The sequence below is a fragment of the Fringilla coelebs genome (assembly GCF_963513975.1).
Source record: "Fringilla coelebs genome assembly, chromosome: 12".
Lineage (NCBI taxonomy): Eukaryota > Metazoa > Chordata > Aves > Passeriformes > Fringillidae > Fringilla > Fringilla coelebs.
Genome location: NC_140038.1, coordinates 5,658,334 through 5,682,258, shown reverse-complemented (window position 1 = coordinate 5,682,258; position 23,925 = coordinate 5,658,334). Strand labels below are relative to the sequence as shown.

The window sequence follows — 23,925 nt, the reverse complement described above, 5'->3', positions numbered from 1 at the left end:
GGGGAGGACACTCCTAGTAAGTAGCTGAGGTCACCAGTCAGAATGGGGACAAGGACGATTGTGGGGGTTGGGTGAGGTCGTCAGTGGGGATGGGGGTGAAAACGCCCGTGGAGAGGGGGTGAAGATATTTGTGGGATATGGACAAGTACACCCGTAACGGGGGGAGTGGGGTGGTGGGGATGGGGACGGCACAAGGACACACCGGTAGGGAGGAGGGAAGGACACCCGTGTGAATGAGGGTGAGGTCAGCAGTGGCGGTGGGGAGGCCACGTGTAAGGAGTGTGGAGGGGGACACCACGGGAAGGAGGGACAGCTGGAAGGGGGTGAGGTCACCAGTGGGGGTGGGTGTGAGGACACCCCTGGGGAGGGGGAGAGGTCACTCGTGGGCTTGGAGGTGCGGGCAGCCTCGGCATGCTGGCCAGGGGCGCGTGCTGCAGCGTCCCCGTCGGAGCGGGCCAGACATGCGGGCCGGTCCGTGCTGTGCCGGTCCGTGCTGTGCCGGTGCGGGCCAGGCGGAGCCGGTCCGGTCCGTGCCGTGTCGGTCCTGTCCGGTCCGGTCCGTGCGGTGCCGCCGCAGCCCCGGCGCGTGGCGGCGCCGCCCCCGGTGGCGGCGGGCGCGGGGCGGGCCGGGAGCGCGGAAGTGCGGGGCGGCGGGGCCGGCGGCAGCCGAGTGCGGGCCCCGGCCCGGCGCCGCAGCCCCCAGCCCGCCATGGACCACCGCGCCGGGTGAGCGGCACCTCGGCCCGGCCCGACCCGCCCCAGCGCCGCCGTCCCTCGCCGCAGGTGCCGCCGCCGCGTCCCGGGGACAGGAACCGCCGCGGGGCCGGCCGGCGGCCGCCCAGGCCGGGGAGGAGCCGCGGGAGAAGCGATGCAGGAAGGTGAGTGGCCACTTGGCAGAGTGACCGTGCCAGCCCCCGGGCACTTGCGAGAATAGCCAGAAGAACCCCATGTCATCCATTCACCCACCCATACTTCCATCCACCCATCCCCTTGTCCATCCATCCATCCATCCATCCATCCATCCATCCATCCATCCATCCATCCATCCATCCATCCATCCATCCATCCATCCATCTCTCCATTCTCTGGCCACAAGAACATCCCTGTTCTTCCAATCTTCCCCTTCTGCTGGGGTGGATATCCCTCTTGAAGTCCACCACGCATGGCCACTGGGTGAGAGTGAGATGCTGGGCTGTGTCTGCAGTGTTGTTCCCATCTCCAGCTGCTGTTTCTCCACAGCCATTACCATAACGGAGCAGCCAGTCTCTGTCTCTGTCCCGGTGGGATATTCCTTCACGCTGCGGTGCCGAGCCCAGGGGCGTTCCTCGCTGCAGTACCAGTGGTTCTGTCAGTACCAGGTAAGGATGGGGTGGCCCTGGGTATGGCACCAGTGGGGGAGCTGAAGGAGAGGAGGAAACCAGGGGTTTCCATTTTTGTTGCTCTTACAAAGGGCTTCCTGGTGCCTTCTGCTGCCAGCAGTGAGGAGGGAATAGCTGCCCACTGCCTTTGTTTTCCCTTAGTCTGACTGCCGCCTGATTCCTGGAGCAACCAACCAAGACCTGCCCATCATTGCAGAGCAGACCCAGCTCTACACCTGCAGAGTCAATGACCTCCACAGAAATGCTGTCTTCTCTGACTGGGTGAAGGTAGAGGTCCATCAGTGTGTTGCTAGAGGTACAAGCCTGTCTTTTACCTTCTTGATGTATTATGGAATCACAGAATGGTTTGGATTGGAAGAGACCTTCAAGCTCATCTTGTTCTGCCCCTTTCCATGGGCAGGGACACCTTTCACTAGACCAGGTTGCTCCAAGACCCGTCCACATGCACCTGCACCTCATGCTTGCCATGGGTTTCCCAGAGTTATTCTGGGTATTGGGACTGGAAGAACCCATCTGGCTACTTCAAAGTTGACCAAAAATGGGGTGTGGTTTTCCTTAGAATGTTGACTTCACCTTTGTCAGGAAAGGGCGAGGATCAGGTTTGGGAAGCCAGGGCTTTGGTGTGGCATTTACTGTCAGAGGCATTGCTCCCAAAGGTTCCTTGCTCCCCTAGGAGAAAGGTGCAGTAGTGATGGTCGAAGATGGCCTTGTTTGCTGTCCCTGTGGAGGGAGGACCAATTCTGTTTTTCTTGCCTTGCAGGTCTGCCCCCTCGGCTGTGGCAAGGAGAGCCAGTGATTGTCCTCAACCCTCAGGAGCAGCGGGTGGAGGTGGGGCAGCCCCTGCAGCTGCAGTGTGCTGCCATGGGGGTCCCAGCCCCCAGCTACCAGTGGTACCGCAATGGGAACCTGCTGGAGCAGCACAAGAGAAAAAAGCTCCGGGTAAGGTTTTCTGGGGATTGTACAGGAGCTTTGGGTGCTGAGGTGGGTAATGGGAGAAGCTGATTGCAGGGTTGTGAGAAAGCCCTCCATGTATCACCCTGCTACTTTGGTAGCTGGCTGGATGACTGTGTGAAGAGGGAATATGTTTTATGCATTTCTTTCAAAGTTGTGGATATTCCTCTAAGAGGTAACCAATCCATAGATGTGTCAAGGGCTCTCAGCACATCTCTTGTGCTTTTATGCAGAGACATGAGAACAGTTACTGTCTGTGTGTGGAGGGGACTCTGGATTGATGGAGCTGTGGGAATGCTGTCTGCCTGCTGGAGACTAGAAGGAAATGTGGTTGGGTCCTGACAGAAGAGTGTCAGGGAGGCAGTAGAGGGGAGACAGAAGGGAGGCAGTAGATGGGCTGGCTTTATTTTGTGTCTCTGAATATAAATTAGTGCTGTGTTCTTGAATCAGGGGAGGAGATTTCCTCCCAGGGCATCATGTGAAAGGCACAAGGAGAAGACATCCAGTCTCTTCTCAGTAGTGGTCCATGGTATTACAGATGGTCTTAGATGGTATTACATGGTGGCCTTAGATTGCAATTCTGATGGGAAAGTTCAGTCTGGGCACTAAGAAGAGGTTGTTCTCGGAATTGGATGGTACTGTGCTGGAGCCAGAAAGGCAGCAATGTGCTTGAAGGTGTTCAGGGCTTAAACAGACAGAGCTGTGGCCACCCTGACTCAGTGGTGGCTTTAGTCCCTCTCTGAGCAGGATGAACCAGAGTCCTCACCAGTTGGTACTGCTCTGGTTCTTGTCCCTGTCCTGATTCTTTGTGAGGCAAAGTCTCTGCAAACAGCAGGAAAAATACTTTTTATTCCATGAACACGAGTGCCTTTGGCAGATCCTGGCATGGAGCTTCAAACTTTCACCATAAATAATGTGGTTTAACTTTTGGTCTGCCTAGATCACCCACAGCAAGGTCAGTGACTCTGGCACGTACCTGTGCTGTGCCTCCAACAGCCACGGGGAGCATTGGACCAACGCCGTGGACGTTCACGTCGGTGAGCAGAGCCAGCCCGCCTCACTTTGCTGCATGTCACCTCGTGTGAGACCTCATCAGAGGGGACACAGGAATTTAGTGCTCTCTGGAGGTGCTGAGCTGGTGAATGAGGACCATGATAAACAGGATTCCTTGACACTGAGGGAGCAGAGGGAGCAGTGGCTGGAACAGCCCCTAAATGCAGTGATGCGCTGTGTGGCAGCTGGGATGCTGCTGGGCCCTGTTGTGGGTCAGATGCTTGTAAGGGCAGGCTCAGTGCTCTCAGCTGCTCCCTGCAGACCTGCCAAGACACCTGCCAAGGTGCTGCTTTCACAGTTCCAGGCCAAATCTCAGCAGGCTACTGTGGCCTTCCTCATTTCCAGTCTCACTGACACGAAGGGATGTGCTCGGATACAGAGCTGGAGAGGATGGTGTTTATTTGGGGAGGTTCAGGCCCCTTGGGCTGGCAGCTCAGGGCTGATGCTGTGTGAGTGATGGATCCCAGGGAGAGGATGTGTTCCCAGAGCCTGGGGCATGCTTCACCTCTGGCTGCTTTGGCCCTCTGCCTTTACCTTATGTGAGGCAGCAATAGCTCAGGCTGACTTTGCTGGCTCTTTACTCCACCTAGAGATTTTTCTATGCCATAAGCTTCTTTTCCTGCCTTTTAGTCTGGCTTTAAAATTTCTCCATAGTGCAAATTGATCTTGTGTGGCCAGAGAGCATTCTGCCTGCCTCCTCACTGCTGGCAAAACACATCCTGGGGGCACAGACACTGAGAAAAGCACACCAGATTGGGTTGGGTTCAATGTATTACTGCTGGGGAGCTTTCACATGCAACAGGTGTCTCTAGGAGGTGGAAAAGAACAAGTGGTTTTGTTCTTCAGCTTTTCAGGTGTCTCTTGTGTATCAGCAGCACTGGTTCAGGAGCCAGAGGTCTTCAAGACCCATGAGATTTATGCAATTTATCCTTAATTTCTTCTTTTGGAGCATTTAGGGTTCTAGAATTTTCTCCTGGGCTGGATTTTTAAATTTATTTCTGATTGAGATAGGAAAAGCTGGAGCTGTTAGGGTAATAATGATTTTAAGAGACTGGAAGTGCTCAGGCAGGAGAGCTTGTGGACCAAAGTGAATGGCTTTTCTGAGCCAGAACTGCTAAAACAACAGGGAAAGGCAGAGAAGGGAGATGAAAAACTCTGGGAATATTGTTGCAATCAAAAGCAAACAGGGCAACGTCATCTGCACTGCACATTTATGGGGAGAAACTCTTGTTTTGGAGCTTGTATTGACCTCGAGTCATTTTGTTTTCTTTGCTTTTGCTGCAGTGAGGGAGCAGGTGAGTCACATCAGGTATGAGCTTCTCCATGTTGACCCTCCTTCCCTGGTCTGCCACTTCTCCAGGCTTTGCTTCCCAGCTGCTCAGGATGTCATAAATCAGACTGGATTTCATAAATCCTCCTAGCATCAGACCAGTGTCTTTAAGGTTAGCAGTCAGGCTATGAAGGAGTTGCCTGAGGAGTGTTGCTTGTGCAGATCCTCTGTGTGTTTGTTCCAACTGTGCATTGTCAGGGCTATTGGAGCAGAATTCAGACCAGGCTGTGGGTGCTGGGCCCAGGCTTACTGAACCCAGGCTTATCATTTCCCTTTTTCTTTCCCAGGTACCTGTGGCTCTGGAAGGTTTTTTGGTGAGTACTGTCATCTTTTCTGCCTGAGCAATTATTCCCTTAATTAAAAGCCAGGCTCCAGGGTGGAAGGGAGGACAAGGAATGGGAGTGCTTTTTCTGCAAAGACTGCTTCAAGCCTTTATGACCACATTGCCACAGGCTCTGCACTTTTGGATTACAGCTGTACAGCACAAAATGATTCCCAACCCCTGCCAAACCCTGATCTTTTTCAGCAAGTGGAGTAAGATTATTCCTAATGAGTAACTGAGTCTTAAACTCTGTGCCTGCCAAATGGTTTTAAAAGTGTTGTTCAAAAGACAACTTATCCCTACTTGAAATACCTCCTCAGAGCAGGGCAAAGTTCCTCGCTCCCACCACCACTGAGCAACATAAATCCCATTTTTTTACAGTGGGAGGTGGGGATAAAATCAAAGCAGGAGCCATGGGTTTCTCTCCTTCAGCCCTGTGAGAGAAAGGACCCCTCAGCCTGGCTCAGTGGATCCCCCTCCCTCTGGTTATGGTAAGGCAGGTAGAGCAGAACCTCTGCATTCCTGGGATTTTGGTTGTCAGCTGAAAACTTTTCAAGCCCTTCTGTCAAAATGGTTGTGTATTTTGTCAAGGTGTTCAGAAAGCCAAGGGCTTTCTGGAGGATGCTCCAGGCTTGCAGCAGCCTAGGGTCTATCCTTGCTTAGATTGTCCATATCTTCACTCCAAGAGGAGGAGGTGAGATCTTGCCTCCTGCTGAGCATTTACAGCTTTTTCACTTGGTGTTTCTTTCAGCTACAGGCAAAATTGCACTTTTAGTGGGCAACAACCGCTACCAGCATCACCCCAACCTCCTGGCTCCTGTGAGGGATGTGTTTGAGCTGAGGCATCTTCTGGAGCATCTGGGCTTCCAGGTTGTCTCCCTGCTGGACCTGAACAAGGCTGAGATGGCAACAGCAGTCACTCAGTTCCTGCAGCTCCTGGGGAAGGGAGTCTATGGTAAGGCCAAGCCAGCTCAGCCCCCCATGCCTGTGCTGAGTAGGGATTAGGGAATCTTCTCAACAGCTGTTGAATTAAAAGAGAAGAAATTGAATGTTGCTATCTCAAAGGAGACCAGGTTTGGCAGGAGCCCTTGGATAAGCTTAATTTAGTTTTGGCAGATGTTTCTCCAACACGTGGCTCACCTCCAGTCCCAACAGCATGGGCTCACACTGAGCTTTTGGGGAGCCAGTGCTTCCAATAGTGAATGGGAAAGGGGGTTTTGATTTTTCCTTGAAGAAAAGAATTGAGGAGACTGACTGATTGACCCCCACACTCATGGGTGAGGAGGGGAGCTCCTTTTGAGCCCTGACTGCTGCATCTGGTCATGATTTCCTTGTTTCTCTTTCCTGAAGGTCTAATTTGGGCCCCTGACAACCCTTTTGCAGAAGAGCATTTCCAGCTGCAGGTGGCTTTGAGGTTGGGCTTTGTGCTTAATTGTGCACTGTGCTCAGTAAGGAAACGTTCCTCAACCACAAACCCAACCAGCAGATTTTGTGGATCTTAAAGCAGGTGTTCAGATTTGGTGGTGAAAGTAGCATCTTTGGGGTCCCTGAGATTCTCACAGTGGGACAGATACCCTGAAAACACCTTTGCAGGTGGTTTTTTTATGTTTCCAAACCTCAGTGTGAGGCTTACATGCCAGCTGAGTGGCACCCAGATGGTGAAAGTCAGCGTGGGCTGAATCCAGGCTGGCATTCAGCATGAGGTTTGGAGGGTTGTGCAGTGGATGGAGACCTGGCCACGAGGTAAATGCTGCACAACCACCTTGTTCTGGGAAGCACTGAGTCACCTGAGCAGCTGAGCTGGGTGGGAAGGGCCACGTGCAGTCCTGACACTCTGAGCACATCACCTGTGGCAGCATATTGCCACAACTTCACTTGCAGCTTCCTTTTCTTGTTGCTCTCTGAAATCTCCTTGTACCCCAGGCTTCACCTGTCCCAGGCCAGAGTCATCCCAGCTGCAATTCTTACCCTCTATCCATGGCACATGAGGACCCAAAGGCATTTTATCCATGGCCCTTCCTAAGCACTGGAGAGAAAAAAAGGCTTGGAAACAGCAAACCTTTCATATTGTCATGCTTTATTTAAACTTCTAGAGCTTCTCTGCATTCGTGGCCTCTGATCCTTCCTGGCAAAATGAATTTTGTGTGCTGTCAGGAAAAACATCAACAGCTGAGTGGAGTGTTTGTGAGGCAATGCCTGCTTAGGTTGAGGTTTTCTTAAGACCTGCTTAGGAGAGGTTTTAGCTCTCCAGGCTGAGTGCTGTGCTGTTCTTTGAAGGCAGTGAACTCCAGTGTGGGCTGGATCCAGCAGTGATTGGGATCAGGATTCTTGCCCCATTTGCTGGAATCCTAACTGAATGGTGGGACATTGGGTCAGGCTGCCTACTGAGTGCCCCAGTTGTGGTGAGACAGCAGCTCCAGAACAGCTCAGGCAGCCTGGTAAAGGCCCCAGAGGTGCCTGTGACAGCCAGTCCTGTACATCCATGTACCTGTTGGACATGCTCCTGTGGCATCCCAGTGTTCTTGCTTCAGGAACCTGGAGGTGCCACCTCCTGTGTAGCAGCCAGCAGAGTTGAAATCAGGAGAGCACATACAGAGGGAGGAGAGGCTGACTGCTGAGCCTGAACCTCCATGGGTTGGTGCTCATTGCCCCTTGTGGTCTGGCCTATGCTGACGAGGGCACTTGGGCTTTTTGGTCTCTGTAGCTGTCCCTCCAGGAGTTGTAGGCTTTTGTGAGACTGCCTTCCACACCTCCAGGGCATCCCAGCACAGCTCCCAGGCCTGGATCCTGAAGTGTTCAAAAACCAAGTGGATGTGGCACTGCATGCTATGGTTTAGTGAGCATGGTGAGGTTCAGTCCAAGGTTGGACTCAATGATCCTGGAGGTCTTTTCCAGCCCTAGTGATCCTATGATCCAGAGGTTTGTCCAGTTCATTGTATGGAGGTGGTGGATTATCGGGCTGCTTTTCCTCCAGATCTCATCTTAAAAAAGCTTTCATAGGATTTTAGAAAGCCCCTGAAATGACATCCTCTAAGTGATCTAATTATTCCACCCTCAGGCAAGTGAGGAATCCCCGTGGATGTTATTTTGAGCATCCTAAAAAGTCCCAAATAAAAAAAAATTATGTTGGAAATGCAATGCGAGCAGAAAATCGCCTTTATTCAGCCTCATGCTGACATTTCCTGCATTAGAAGCAGTGCTTGGAGTTTCCCCTTTTTAATTTGGTACTCAGAAGTTTTTCTGTGACGAGCAGTTCTGACTCATACAATGTGGGAAGAACTCAGAATAAAACATCCCTTTCCTTCTCTGGGCAAATTGTTGACTTTCATGTTCAGGAGGAGAGATTCAGTCCAGGAGAGGTTGGAGAAGTTGCTCAGGTGATGTGAAACCTTTTTTGATTTGAACATGAGTCTTTGTGGTTTATACAGCATGGGGAGCACTTGATGGTACATTCAGGTACTCAACAAGACCTCAAAAGTTAGAAGATTTAAGGAGTGAATCATTCATTGTGGGCTTTCCTGTTACATATCATTTTTTCCAAGCCTCAGTGGTGCTGCCTGGTGACAGATGTCATCACTTCCCCTGCCTGTAACAGGCAGAAGGACGAAAGCCACCAGTGCCCAATGGTTCAAGGGGCCCAACCTGCATCTAATTTTTCTAGAAGGCTTCCTGTTTTATACTCTTTTCTAGTCTCAGGGGAGGGTTCTATGGCTTTGATTCACAAGTTAGGAAAGTTTAAAGCTTCTGCAAATCAAAGCCTGCTGCCTCTGGCTGGTGATCCACCAGAAGAGGAACCCAAATCTCATGGGCACCTGTGAAAATGGCCATTTGAGAAACTTTCCATTGTCCCCTGAGAATAGAAACCAAAGGTGACTCAAGGTCTTTTTGACTATGAGATCATGTTTTCCATTCTCCACACAATGAGATCATGCTTTCAGCCCTTCAACTCCTGCCCCTGTTTCTGCATCCCTGCAGAATCACACCAAAGTGAGTGTCCTGCCAAGTGCAGGGGCAGGAGCAGCAGAAGGAAAATAGAGGAGAGGTTACTCACTGAAGCGTGGGCTTTGGCAGTGAATCTGAGTGAAGAATTTCTCCTGCTGTTGCTCCTTAGCTGCTTTTTCCCATTTCTGACCTCTCACTCTTCACTGTTCCCCGGTTGTAGTGACATAACTTCCTGTGTGACCTCCTAGAGCTTTTTTTAACCCATTTCAATTCCCCAGGTTTCACCAACCAGCATCCCCCAGGCAGTGGCATTGGTCCTGGGGAGGGGTAGCCAGCCTATGCTCCTTTGGGAATCCCTGTGCCAGCCTGCACTGAACACAGGGTGGGATAGGAGCCCCAGCTTAGGCCATGCCAAGTTCCCCAGTGCTGGCTTCTCACCTGGATGGCCCTCTTGTGCCATCTCTTGGGAAGGCAGAAACCATTGCTAAGTTTCATTGTGCCTAAGAGTAAAACCCAAAATTCTTGTTGGTTTCCCACCATCATCTGCATGAGTCTGACTCCTTGTCTGCCTGGCAGGGCTGGTACCTGGTTTGAGGTTGTTGAACCACACAATTCTCCTGTTCTGGACTTCTGAAGAACTCATCTCTCTCTCTGTGTAATTTTTCACCCCTTTATAGGTGTGTGAATACAGGCAGACCTTTGAAATGGAGAATATTTCCCATCACCTAATCAGTTGTTAGTCTCTTCTCCAAAATTAAGAAACTGGGGAGCTTCTCATTTAAATGGCTGTTAATGTATTTTCCTTCCTGGTAGATCCTTTTCTGCTGCCTTATCCCTTCAGGGAGCTGAGGACTAACCAAAACATGGCACAGGGGTGAAATTCAGCCTGGCAGGTGCTGAGCCTGGGTGTTGCAGCACAGAGGGTTTGAAAGTGTGTGAATCCAAGGTCCTCAGGAGACAAATGGTGCAGGAATCCACAAGCACAGGAGAGCCTCTTGGGGCTGCTTCCAACACTAATGAAGGGAATAAATTGGGAAAAAGTTGAAATTGTGAGATCAACATAGCTGCAGTTCCATAGGTGCTACTGGTCTAGGTCTGCCCTGCACCAGTGTCCTTTCAGGACAGAGGGTGGGACGTGGCCATGGGGAGCTGGTTACACACCTGCAGGTTGGCATCCTCGTTCACCCTCTCCTCTCCCTGTTCCCAGCTATATTCTACTATGCTGGGCACGGCTATGAACATCTGGGGAGGAACTACATGGTCCCTGTGGATGCTCCACAGCCCTACGCCCCTGAGAACTGCATCAGCGTGCAGAGGATCCTCCAGAAGATGCAGCAGCAGCAGACAGCCCTGAACATCATCCTGCTGGACACCTGCAGGAAGTGGTAGGGGCCTCTTCCCCCTTCCTCACCTGGGCTGGGGGAGGGCAGCCATCCTCAGCTGTGGGTTTTGACAGCCCCCGTGGTGCTGCTGAGCCTCTGCCAGAGGTTATTGATCTCTGCCATAAAATCAACCACGTTGTCAGGTCCTGCAGGGTGTCCTGAGGGGTGGGTCAGTCATAGTGCAGACCTTGTCTGAGATCTGCTGGAGGGAAGGGGCTGGAGACCCTCCCTTGGTTTTTTGAGGTGAAGAAGCCTGGCAAATGCAGGCAGGTTGCCTCGAGCTTGTGGAGGGGTGGCTCTGCCTGCATAAATTGTTGGCCTAAACTCAGCACAGGGTTTTTCTTTTGTGTTTCAAGTCTGAACCACCTAACTTGATCTTGCTGATTGTGTGCTTTCCTGGTACATATTTCCCACGTGCTCAGACTGAGAGTGTGGAGTTCACCTCTCTTCTCCTGGCTGCGTTCTTGTTAACATCTGTGAGAAGAGTGCAACATGACAGGGAAAATATTTTAAGCCCTGCTACTTGTTTTTTGCTGGGCTTAAATCCTTCTGAAGTGGTCGTGTTGTGAAGCTGCTGCTGCTGAGGTCAGGGGTCAGCATTTTCCCACTTTCTGTGGAAAACCCATCATCCTCCATTGGCCTGCAGACTTCTATCCTGCTGCAGGAAATTACTACTTGTCCAATTTCAGCAGAAGTGGGTGGACTATTGCAGTAGAAGCTGTCATTAGTTCATTTATTTCAGGCTCCTGAGGCAGATTTACAGGTCAGAGAGGACCTGGAGAGCAAATGTAGGAATATCTCTCTCTTCCTGCTGTGGTTCCTGCATTAAGAATGGGAAAGACAACAGAGCATTTGGTACCCTGAGAGAGCTGCCAGCCCCTGAGAGATGATAAATTTTGGATGCCTTTTAGCTGCAGGGATGGGACTGCTTGCTTTGAATAGCTTAAAGCTGGCTGTGCTGGAACAAGGAGCTTGATGTCCCTTGATGCTGCCCTGAACTCCCCAGAGGGGAGCATCCCCTTTCTCCCTTCCTGCTGGCTGCTGAGAGCAGAGTGTGTTGCTTCCCTGGCACACCTGGCTGCCCTCCCCAGTATGCTCAGAGGCAGGGGGTGGCCTGCAGCAAAGCAGGAGCACCTGGCTCTCATGGATACTCTGCTGGAGCTGGACTGGAGCAGCTCTGGGCTGCTGCTGTGCCATCTGTGTGATGGGGAGGCACTGTGGGGGCTGCACTGGGACCACCAGTGCAAGTGTTAACAGTCTGTAAAACAGCTTTTGAGATGCTGTCTGTCTCCCTTTGAGCTGCTGTCTCCTCCCCTGGCATTGCCATTGGTTCCTTTGCTCAGTGGAGTCTCAGTGGTGCTCAGAGGATGCAGTGTGTGATCTGCTGTTATATTTAGGCAGAGTTGTGCAGCTGGTTTTCTCCCTCCTTCCCTAAAATTCACACCTCCCCTTTTCCACAGCAAGCACAGCACTTCATGCAGTGGTGTTATCCCTGTCTTGTGGGGGCAGGAGCTCAGTCCTGAGCTCATTTTTTCTCTAGAAGTCACTATTTCAGCTCAGGAAAGCATCTGGATTTCATAGCTCTGTGTGTTTACACCTCTGTGTGAAACAAGGCTCCCAGGGCCTCTTTTCCCAGCACCCTCCTGCTCAGACTGATGCTGCAGGTCTGTCAGCAGCTCCTGCATGAAGCTGTGACTGTGCTGAGAGGGAGCTCACCCAGAGTTTCTGCTCACTCCATGTGTTGGCATCAGAAATGCCAGGGTGCTGAGAAACACATCTCTCTTTGCCAAGTGGGAGCAGATGCTCAGCCTTAGCAGGGGAGGAATCAGAGCACAGAGCCTGTGTGTAGCCTCATACATTTATATACTGATTTTGGGTGGATGTGATTGCCTTTTCCAGGAATTCTCTGATTTATCCTAGGGTCTGGAACCAAAGATTTCTGCATTAAATTAAGAGCAATTGAAGAGCAGATAAATCTCAATACCCCTGTACTTTCTGCTCTCCTTAGTGTGGCAGCTCCAGCCCCAAGAAACTGTGCTGGAGTTGAATTACGTGGACTAACACTGCCTCTGTGCCTGGTTCTTGTCACCATGTGACTGGGAACAGCTCCGAGTCACTGGTGTGAACTGGAGGCAGCCTGTCCCCACACTGTCAGTCTGGCTGCAGTCAGATGGGCAAGGTTTAACCATTCAGTGCAACCAAGATATCTGTTTTGTTGGAAATCAGATCCTGTCAGCATGGATCTACCTGATTTTGGGAATAATAGGGGCTGTGTTCATTCAGCTGTGTCTAGACCGAGATGCCAGGACCAGTTTTGGGCTTTGAGATTTGTGTGTGTGTGTCCTGATCCCATCTCTGGGGAGATCTGGGGGTGTATCACCCATAGCCTGTTTTGGTTCCCTAAGGCAAAGGTGTGGGCATGGTCTGGAAGGGCCCTGTGGGGTGCAAAGACAATTGAGCTGTAACCATGGTGCTGAGCACCTCTGCCTTGAGGGACTCTTGTGTTTGCAGGGTGCCCTGGTGAAGGCAGGAATGATGCATCTGACTCCATGTTCTCAGAAGGATAATTTATTATTTTATGATACTATATTATATTAAAGGATACTATACTAAACTATACTAAAGAAAACAGAAAGGATACTTACTGAATGCTAAAAAGATAATAATGAAAACTCCTGACTCTTTCCAGAGTCCTGACACAGCTTGGCACTGATTGGCCAAAGAGTCAAAACAACTCACACCAGAATCCAATGAAACAATCTCCAAACACATTCCACATGAGCAAAACACGGGAGAAGCAAATGAGATAAATATTGTTTTCCTTTTCTCTGAGCCTCCTCGGCTTCCCAGGAGAAAAATCCTGGGTGAAGGGATTTTTTCAGAGAATGTGAATGCCACATGGGACAGCTGTCCACTGGGCCATGGTAAACCTGTGTGTTCTCTGCGCTGTGGTGATGCCTGGAGTTGTTAAAACCCAGGCTGTGTAGGGAGGTGGCAATGTGCATCCACAGCTCCAGGTTGTGCCACAGCTTCAGGCTCAGGGCAGCTTGCCAGTGCAGATAAGTCACAGCTGGACAGACCACACCTTTCCCTGTGGTTTGGGTTCTTGGTGGGATTCCCAGCTTTAGTGTCTCTGCTTATAGCTGAGGTGAGAGTGGATCCTACTGCCACCCCTAAGAGATGGACATGAGGCATGTGTGGGATTTGTCCCCTCCAGCTGACAGATGTCCTTGACACTGACTTGTGCCTTTTGCCTCCTCTCCAGGTACAACCCAGGTCGTGCCTTGTCCCAGGTGCAGCCCCTGGAGCCCTGGGGAAACACTGTCTATGGCTATTCCACGTGAGTGACTTCAGCATTTCCACAGCCTCACACAGCACCAGACCCTGGCACAGCCCCGTCTCCTCTCATCCTTCTGTGCAAGGAAGCTGGAGAGGCTTTCATGTTCCCTCTGGCTCTCACCCTGCAGCTGCTGGGTGTGCTGTCCAGGCACTTCTGTCCTTCCTGCTGCCTTCAGCCTGTGCTTCAGTTGAAAGTTGTGTGTGAAGGTGACATCAGCTCCTGTCACCTGATCTTCAGCCTGGTTCTCCAGGTGGATGTCCCATGAGCAGCTCACCCAAAGCCTCCTGAGATGCTGGGTGTTATTTACTGGTCCAGTGCCAGTTCCACTGGCTTTTCACCTTTGTCACCCACCTGGGCTGGCAAAGGAGACTGTGCTGTCATAGCCTATTCCCTTCCACTGCTTTTTTCTGTCCTGTGGCCTGCCCATCCTCTCTGGGGCACAACCAAAGCACCTTGTGTTATTCCTTGAGAAGCTCACTCTGACCCAGCCCATAGAGTCTGGATACAGTTGGCCACCCCAGACTGACCTTGGACTTCATGCCCCATGCAGAACTGCAAGGACTCTGAAGAAATCCCCTTTCTCTTGCAGGAGTGAAGATGCAGAAGCCTATGAATTGCAGGATGGGGAGTTCAGCTCTGGGATCTTCATGAAATACCTGAAGAAACACATTCTGCAAGAGAAGAAGGTTACACACATGCTGGAGGATGTGTTAGAAGGTAAGAGAAGCTGGAAACCACTCGCTTCAATGGCAGGGGTGAGAAGAGACAGCAGTGGCTCCACATTGCCCCATCCCATCCCATCCCATCCCATCCCATCCCATCCCATCCCATCCCACCCACTGTTGTTCCCTAAGCTCCAAATCACAGGCTGTGCCCCATGGGAGCTTTTAGCCTCCAAGCAGCATGGAGACATTCATGTAGGGCCTGAAAGGCAGGGATATCAGTAAGGAGCCTGGCATGATCCTAGTTTTTCCTTCCCCCAGACCTTGGCCGTGATCCCCTGGTGACTGGGAAGCAGGTGATGGAGATCAAGCACACCCTGAAGGAAGCCCGGTCCCTGACAGACCCCATCTGTCCCTCGGGAGCAGCCGCTGAGCGCTGGGGACACAGCCAAGGTGAGCCATGCAGGGCGTGGGGAGGAGGAGCTGGGAGTGCCTGTGGCCCTCAGGGACACTGCTGTGCAGGGAGGTGTTGAGAGAACCCCAGAGGAGCTGATGGTGCTCGAATTTCCCTTGCAGAGCTGCCGAGCAGGACGGTGACCTTCCCGTGCGGGGCGCGGGTGGAGCTCCGCTTCCTGCGGCTCTTCTCCAACCTGATGTTCGTGTGTGCCAAGCCACAGCCACCCCTGGCACACATCACTGAGCCCCAGCTCCTGCTCCACCAGCTCGTGAGTGCTCTACCTGTCCCCTTCCTGGGCTGCTTTCCCCAGGTCACAGGTGGGAAGGGTGGTTGGGCTGAGTCCTGAGGGGTGGGAATGGCTGATCCCAGGTGAAAAAGGATCCCCTCCTCTGCATTCACCTCTTTGAGGCTCCTTCCACATCTCAGTGGATTCCCTGCCTTGCTTCTCGTGCATCACAAAAAAAGATTTGGCAGCAGTTTGATGCCTTTAACCAGTTATCCCTCAGATTGATTTCTGGCCTGCCTGATTAAATTATTGCATTTAATCTGATTGAGGCCAAGAGCTATTCTGTTTTCTGTGTTAGAAAGTAGGTCTGGCTTTTTGACTTCTTTAGCCTGCTGTGCTAATATATCTTAATGCAATAATGTATTCCCTCCCAGCTGAGCTGTACCAGCTTTCTTGAACCCTTTCTCAAACCTTTCTTCCCAGACCTCTTGTATTTGCTGGGAAATGTCCCAATGAAGGCAGGAATGATGAATCTGACTCCCTGTTCTCAGAAAGCTAATTTATTACATTATAAACCTATATTATATGAAAGAATGCTCTACCAATACTTAGTGAATCCTAAAAAGATAATAGTGAAAACTCCTGACTCTTTCCAGAGTCCTGACACAGCTTGGCACTAATTGACCAAAGAGTCAAAGCAACTCACAGCAGAATCCAGTGAAACAATCTCCAAACACATTCCACATGAGCACAACACAGGAGAAGCAAATGAGATAAGAATCGTTTTTCTTTTCTCTGAGGCTCCTCAGCTTCCCAGGAGAAAAATCCTGGGTGAAGGGATTGTTCAGAGAATGTGAATGCTACACAGACCATGTGCCCAGTGTGGGCTTACTGATGGGCTCCATGCCACTTGTACAGATTTAATTTGCTGCTCCTTCCTGTATCTGTCTCCCTTGTTTTCTGTAGTCCTCCTCCTGAAGCACAACTCATTTGTGGTGGATTTTTTGGCCCTTGTTTCTCGTGGAGGGCACACTGGGGTCACTGGTGCAGCGTGGTGTATCCAGGAGATTTGGAGCCTGATCCTGCCCATTCCTAAGCTGCAGCATCATTTCCCCTTGTGAGCATCACGCATGACAATTGTGTCTGTGAGCATGTATTTGTGTGCTTTGCCCCACATCAGTGACTGGGAGGAATGGGGACACAGCTGCCTGCTCCTGCCTCTGGAGCTGTCTCAAGAGGGACTGGGGGGACAAAAAGGAACCCCAGTACAGCCAGATCCCTCTTGTTGTCCTTGTGCATGGTGGAGCTGGCTCCCCCTGAGCTCCAGTGCTGTCTGCAGAGGCAGCAGCATGTCCTTCCATGAGTGTCACCTGCCCCACCTCAGACATCACAGCAGCCACCACCCTGCTGTGGGATCCCTGAGATGCCCATGGGGATACTGGGCTCCCTCTAGTGAGGAAAAGCTGGGAGAGCTGGGGCTGTTCATCCTGTGGAAGGACAGGCTCAGGAAGAGCTCATCCAGGTTTGCAAACACCTGCAGGGAGGGTGCAAAGAGGAGGGAGCCAGGTTCTTCCCAGTAATGCCCCGTGCCAAGGCCATGGGCACACACTGAGGCACAGGAAATTCCACTTAAAACTAAGAGAAAACTCTCCTTATTGAAGGGTGATTGAGTATGTTTGGGCTTTTTGGAAAATCAGGGCTGTGGGATTGGTTGGTATTTTCACTGATGTGCTTATTAAATGTACAGATCCCATAACACCAAGTGTCTCTGCAAGGTGCTACAAAGCAGATTTTTGAAGGATTTGGATAACTGAAAGTACAAGGCTGTTATTCAGCAGATGCAAGTTCCTGCATGTGAGCAAGAATAAAGAGTAGCATCAGTGTGGGATGGGCAGTGAGTGGAGAACTAGTTCTGGTCAGAGCCCAAAACAGCTGAGGCCACAAAAACAGGGCACAAACCCGTGGCAGAGTTGTAAACTAGAGCTCTGAGATTTGTATGGGATCTTGTCTGGCTCTCCTGGCTGTTGCTGGAACACTGGGTCCAGTTTTGGGTCCATGCTTCATGGAAAAAAAAAAGTGCCAACTAAAACACAGACAAAGTAATGAAAGGAAGGAGCAAGGCAATTGTAGTTTAGGCAAGAAAACAAAAAATGTTGATTTTACGTGGCTTTGAAATCTACAAAAAGTTGTTTCCAGCATGGAAGTCATGGTTTGAATTGCAGGGAGGGAGTTCCACAGTGGAGATGACATTCTCCCTAATCTCTAGTGGCAGTGGGAAGCCATTCCCCTCTTGTCACTCCAGGCTCTTGTCCCCAGTCCCTCTCCAGCTCTCCTGGAGCCCCTTCAGGCCCTGGCAGGGGCTCTGAGGTTTCCCTGGATCCCTCTCCTGTCCAGGTGAGCACCCCCAGCTCTCCCAGCCTGGCGCCAGAGCAGAGGGGCTCCACCCTCAGAGCATCTCCCTGGCCTCCTCTGGACTCTCTCCAGCAGTTCCACATCCTCCCTGTGCTGGGACCCAGGGCTGAGGCAGCTCTGCAGGTCAGAGCATGGTGCTGGAGGATGAAGCTGGCTGGACACAGCAGGGCTACACCCTCCTTTGTGCAGCCAGGCTGCCAAAGCCCTGTGTCAGCAGCATCTGCCTGATCTGCTTCCTGCCTCTTTGGTCTCCATTCACTGGCCTGGTGCTCCCTCCAGTTTATCTTTCCTGTAATGAGCTGCCAAGGGTGGAGATGGATTTGGCTTTCTCTTGCACAGAGATAAATGGTGTTTCCTCAGCCTCCAGTGACCTCCAGTTTCACCAGCCTTGCATGCAGGGCTGATCCTGATGCCTGCAGATCCCAGCCAGCATTTGGAATCCAGTGCTTTTCTTCATACTCTCCTGGCCAGAACTAAATCTCTTTGGCTGCTTGCAGGCAGCAGCTCAGGGAGGGCCAGGAAGAGCTCCCAGGGCTTCTCCAACTTCTACCTCCTTAAATATCCCAACAGCCTCCTTCAGCAGCATGCCCAGGGCAACTTCTCCTGCTAAGGATCACACTGGGATGGTTGCCAGAGCTAGCTGGCAGAGCGGAGCCTTCTGGAAGGGGCTGGTAGAGTGTGGTCTGTCACCCATTCTGGAGGGCTCAAATCCAAGGTGAGAAGGATTTGGTCACAGCCCCAAGGCTGCCAGAGCTCCAGGAGCACTTGGACAATGCTCTCAGGCACAGGGTGGAATTGTTGGGGTGTCTGTGCAGGGCCAGGAGTTGAACTCAATGACCTTCGTGGGTTCCTTCCAACTCAGGAAATTCCATGGTCTATGATTTCATAAGGCCTTTATTCCCTTGTCTTTTCCTGGGGTATTACTAGTGCCTCAGTTGGTACTGAGGAGGATCTCAGTGCTGTTTTGCTGCTGTTTCAGTTAAATTTAAACAATTTGGCAAGAATTGGGTGTTCTGTAGATGGTGGGGGGCTGAATCAGCACTCAGCACAGCTCAGTGCCTTTGGAAAACTTGCTCCCTCCATGACACACTGCTGGCCCTACTGGTGGTAGTGATACCAGCTGGGGCTGCTTCCTGCTCTGCTGCAAATCCCACTGTAGCCCATTTTTCACAGTAAGATGCACTCAGGTGTAGGCACAGAGTTTGTGGTAATTGGGAATGGGCTCCAGCTGTGAGCAGCAGGTGAGCAGCACTGCCAGCAATGAGCCATGGAGTGCCCAGGGGCACTGAGCAACACCAAAGGGAGCAGAGGGCACACAGGGGCAGTGATCAACATGAGGGGTATGAAAAGCTGGAGTAAAGAACAGGAGGAGCAGCTGTTTGCAGCCTTCTGGAGTGATGTTCTCTATAGGTTGATGCTTTCTGATATTGTTTGTTGATACTCTGTGTATCATGGCTGTCTCAACTGCAGCATGTGCTGACACACTCATGGTCCTCTCAGTACATACAAGGCAAGTGTGTAAAACCTCTGCATTCCTATGGCTTTCTGTAGTACTTCCATCAGGATAGACAGCATTTCCACCAGGCAATGTGTTAATCAAAGCCCTGAGCACATGTTTGATGGAAGTTGTGCCTCAATGTTTCTTGCTGGTGTTGAAATTTCCTTGCATTTCCTCTTGTTTTCCTGACCCAGGAGACAGATGATGTGGCCATCCAGAGGGAGAGCTGTCTGGACCACGTGGAGACTCTGCTGGCCTCTGTGTACAAGAGGGAGGAGCTGGACTGCATCTTCCAGCTCTGTGCACTGCAGAAAATTCAGGTAGAGAGTTGCCAGGTGCAAATTTCCCCAGCTTTGCACTCTCATGGAGCTGGTGTCCTTACCTGCATGGCTGGAGCTGGATCTGCCTCTCTGACCATGTGTCACTGTCACATCCAGACCAAAGAGGAGCTTGTTGGTCTTCAAGGCCCAAAAGCTGCCCTCTTTTAGAGAATCACAGATTGGTTTGGGTCAGAAGGGGGACCTTAAAACTCATCATGTTCCACCCCCAGCCATAGGCAGGGACACCTTCCACTATCCCAGGATGCTCCAAGCCCTGTCCAAACTGGCCTGGGACACTTCCAGGGATGGGGCAGCCACAGCTTCTCTGGGCAAGCTGTGCCAGGGCCTCACCACCCTCACAGGGAAGAATTCCTTCCCAATATCCCATCTAACCCTGCCCTCTTGCAGTCTGAAGCCATTCCTCCTTGTCTTGTCACTCCAGGCACTTGTCCCCAGTCCCTCTCCAACTCTCCTGGAGCTCCTTTAAGCACTGGAAGGGGCTCTAAAGTTATCTTGGATTCTTTTCTTCTCCAGGCTGGACACACCCAGCTCTCCCAGCATGTTTCTGTAGGAGAGCACTGTCCTTTCACCTCACCTTTTCCACCTCAGCAAAATCTTTCTGATTGACAATCAGGCTGCAGAATCTGACTGTGGATACTCTGCTTTTGTGTTGTCTCCTCTGCCTGACTTTGCTATCAAAGCTGACCCACAGCAGCCTCTGCTGAGAGCAGAGAGGCATCACCAGTCGTGGATTGTTCTGTTTTTCTCTGCTCCCTGCCCCATCAACCACGGGGAGGTCAGACCTGCCCAGTTATTTCAGGTGGAGGAATGTTTCACTAGGCTGTGTGCTTGCCTGAGAGATGAGTGCATGGGCCAGCCAGGGTCTCCAGTCATCAGAGTAACACTGCCAGGCCTGATCCAAGCTGTGCCTCTTTGGCACACTTCTAAACACCCTCAAACTATTTAAAGACCATGAGAGAAGCAGAATTGCTTGTCCCCTGGCTTGTTTCTCTTCAAACAGCAGTCTGCACCTTGTTTATACTTGGATTTTTCCTCCTCCCCTAACACACAGCCAGTGGATCTCACACCAAGTGCTGCTCTCCAGCTGCTGCCTGGATCTGCCTACAGCAAGTTCTGCTTGCTCTGTATGTGAAGTGCTTCAGCATATGGCATTGCTTTCAGTTCTTTGGTGTTCCTGGAGCTCTTTTCTGAACCTTTCCCTGTTGTTCCACACTGCTTTTAAGTGCAGACAGGAGACCTGGACCAGGTATTGCCTGCCAGAATTTTCTTGTTCCATTATACATCTCCCTGCTCTTTACGGGTGTTTCAGGCACAGTGCTGTCCTGGGGGTCTGTTTTCAGGGGTTTGTCTGCCACAAATGTGGTTATTCTCTTATTTCTTCATCTTGTATAAAATTCTAAAATAGTACTAGGCTGTGAGTAGATCCCTATGGAGCACTGCTGGTTAAAGCTGCTGGCTTTTACAGTGTGAGGTGTGTTTTAGTTCACAGAATCCCAGAATGGTTTGGGCTGGAAGGCACCTTGAAGCTCATCAAGCAGGGATGCCTTTCACTAGATCAGGGTGTTCCAAGCCCCATCCACCTTGGCCTTGAGCACTGTAAGTGGTTCATGCTTTCCTCTCCCATGTGCACTGCTCTTGGCCATGGTGCAGAAAGACCTGGGTAAATGCAGGCCAGTCAGTCCCACCTTGTGCCTGGCAAGATCATGAAGAAGATCTTCCTGGAAATTGTGCTGAGATACATAGAAGATAAGGAAGTGATGATGACAGCCAACATGGCTTCACTAAGGGCTAACTGTGCCTGAGGTGTTTGTGATGGGGTTACAGTAGTGGTGGGTGATGGAAGAGTAACTGGTGTCATCTATCTGGACTTGTGCAAAGCATTTGACACTGTTCCACACGGCATCTTTCTCTATAAACTCCTTTCTGCTCCTGCTCCCCTGTGCCCACACCCCAGGGGTGATGCTGGCAGTGGCAGTTCCCTGGTGGAGTTGATGAGATCCCACATGGCCTGATTTCAGGAGAGGTCCTGAAATCCAGACTCTGTGGCTCAGGCCTGCAGGCACACTGAGCTGTGTGAGTATGTACAGCCCATTTTCTCTGGCAGGAGTGTTGCTCCATCGTGCCACAGCATGGGGCTGTGAGCCTGCACAGCAGCAGCCAAGGCTCCTTCCTGGAGGCAGCACAAGGAAAGCTCTGCTTCCAATCTGATTCCCCCCATTCACTTTGTGTTCTTTGTTCTCCCCTTCCAGACAGATGTGGTCCTGCAGCTGGATTTGCATTACACCCAGCCAAGCACAAACCAGAGGACTTGTGAAAGCCTGCAGACGACCCTGCAGAAATCCCTGCTGGGGCAGTTTGTCAGCCAGAGGAAGGACTCCCAGCCAGCTCCTGCCCGTGTGTGCCCACAGGATGCCCTGGGGCAGGGCACTGAGCCCAAGGGCTCCCTGGGCACAGGCTCTGGGCACAGCTTGCCCAGCAGCAGCCCCTCCACCTTCAGCAGCGAGCCCGAGGAGAACGATGAGAGCGACCTGGCTCTGCCTGGCCCGGGGCAGGACAGGCCCTGAGCCCCAGCTGGGAGCTGCTCTTTGATGGAGGCCTCAGTTTGAGTGCTCAGTCTGTCAGAATCCATCAGCTGCTTCCCAGCCTTGGCACAGACAGCCCTGTGTGAACGAGGCCAAGGCTGCTTTTTTGGAAAGGTTTCTCCCGTCTGTGCTCTGTGGTGTGCAGGGCCTCAGTTCCCACTGGGAATGTTCCCTGTCCTGTGGGAGCCTTGGGATCAGCAAGGAGTCATTGTGGTGTCTGGCAGGGGGCACAGCCAGTGTCCCAGCAGTCATAACACTGCCAGGCAAAAATGGTGCTGCTGCAGGGCAAGAGCAGGGGCTGATGTTTTCTGCCTGGAAACAAACGTTGCTGCATTGAGAAGCCCGCAAACACTACAGACCCCTCTGGCCCAAATCCCAGCCACCACTGCTGGATGTCCCCAGCCTGTGCAAGGCACCCAGGGCTGCACTGAGGGAAGCTGGTGAAACAGGCTCTCCACGGGGTCCCAGTGTGGTTCCCTTGCCATGCCTGTGTCAAAGCAGGTGCTAAGTTATGCATTTATGTATTTATAACGGGGGGGAGGCAGCAGCTTGCCAGGAAAAGGAAGGTCAGATGTTCCATGCAGCGTGTGTTTACATTGGAGCCTGGTGTTGCCCTGGAGCAGGAATAGTGTCCAGGCAGGTGCACTGACACCTGCCCCTTCCAGCATGGCACAGGGGCATTAAAGGGTGTTCAGCCCTCTGCAGCTCCAAGTTCAGGTGCAGAATATCCTACAGGAGAGATGGAATGTATCAGGACTGAGAAAGGACAACCTCAAAAAAGTCATTATTAATGCAAATCATTCTGTCTGTGTGCCTGTCTGTGCTGTGGGCAGCCTCAAGCCCTAGGTGGGGAACCAGCTGTGCAGTGAGAGCCACAGGGGAGCCCAAAGGACAGCCTGGGTGGCACAGCCCCTCCCTGATTGCTTCCTAATCCATGTTTGATACAGGTGATTGCTCAGGAAAGGCCAGTGACCCCAGGCAAGTGGGGGTCCCATCCTTGGAGGAAGGGTCACTTTGGGCTGCAGAATGTGCCAGTGACCTGATCCAGGCTGGCTGAGGGCTGGACCAGAGACCACTGGAGATCCCTTCTGGCTGCTGTGGTCCTGTGGAGGGAAGAGGTTGGAGGGCAGAACTTCTGGAGAGGTCAAGGGCAGCAGGGTGGGAAGAATGCCTGGGCTGTCTTGCTTTAAAAGAGGGTTGGAGGCAGAATTTTCTCTGTTCTGCTCTCCTTCAGCAGTGAAGATACATCCCTGTCTGTGGTGTCAGTTGCAGCATAGGAAAATTGAAATGTTGCTTCCAGATAAACCATTCTGCAAGTGCTGGAAACCTGTCCAAAGAGAACAGAGGAGGCTTTTATTCTTCTCACAGTGAGTAGAGCCAAGGGAAAGAAGAGGGGCCCCAGCTGGCTGCAGACTAGAAAGTCTCCTAGAAAAAAAAAAATAATCTAAAGTTCAAAAAAATAAAAAAGTCAGAGGATGTAGTTTAAATAAGATGGGTTGATAGAGAAGCTAGACCAGAAAAAAAAAAAAAAATTTCAGGATGAACCAAAGATCAACTCAACAGCAGCAGCCACTGGGGACAGGTCAGTGGGAATGGCTGAACAGGCATTTGGGAGGAGGTTGCCTCTGAGGATTATTCACACCCTCCTGTGCTGTTGAGGCACTGAGGCATGGCTGGCTCACATTATCATGCCAAGTGTCATCTAACATGAATGTTTATCTCATTCAAAGCAAGGCTGTTTATTTTTTCTGAATAAAACACTATTGGTGTTTTTAATGCACAAAGCTTCACCTGGCTTTGAGTTAACTGTGTTTATTTTCCCTCTAATTGCCAGGATGTAACTTAATATTGATCTGCTGGGGTTTCATGCTTCCAGCCTGAGCTTCTAGGCTCTTCTGGGTGAGCATTGTTTCTTTTTTTAGGTAACTAAATATACTGAAGTTTGGATTTAGAAGGCAGATCAAGTGACTCGATAGGATGAAGTGATGTCAGGTGAAGTGTGTAGATTTAAAAAAAAAAGTCTTCATTTGTTGTGATTTGTCCATCTG

General features: G+C 51.4%; 1 protein-coding gene across 1 annotated transcript; it reads left to right on the top strand.

The window, feature by feature from the left end:
* Window positions 1-666: 666 nt before the first annotated feature.
* On the top strand, window positions 667-23,609 carry LOC311158257 (mucosa-associated lymphoid tissue lymphoma translocation protein 1 homolog). Its single transcript, XM_084213537.1, has 14 exons — window positions 667-878; window positions 1,240-1,358; window positions 1,521-1,674; window positions 2,140-2,318; window positions 3,271-3,367; window positions 5,001-5,027; window positions 5,787-5,990; window positions 10,185-10,362; window positions 13,625-13,699; window positions 14,289-14,416; window positions 14,683-14,814; window positions 14,938-15,086; window positions 19,149-19,274; window positions 21,545-23,609. Exons 1-14 carry the CDS (start codon window positions 869-871, stop codon window positions 21,857-21,859), a joined length of 1,893 nt encoding a protein of 630 aa, XP_084069663.1. The 5' UTR covers window positions 667-868; the 3' UTR covers window positions 21,860-23,609.
* Window positions 23,610-23,925: the final 316 nt, after the last annotated feature.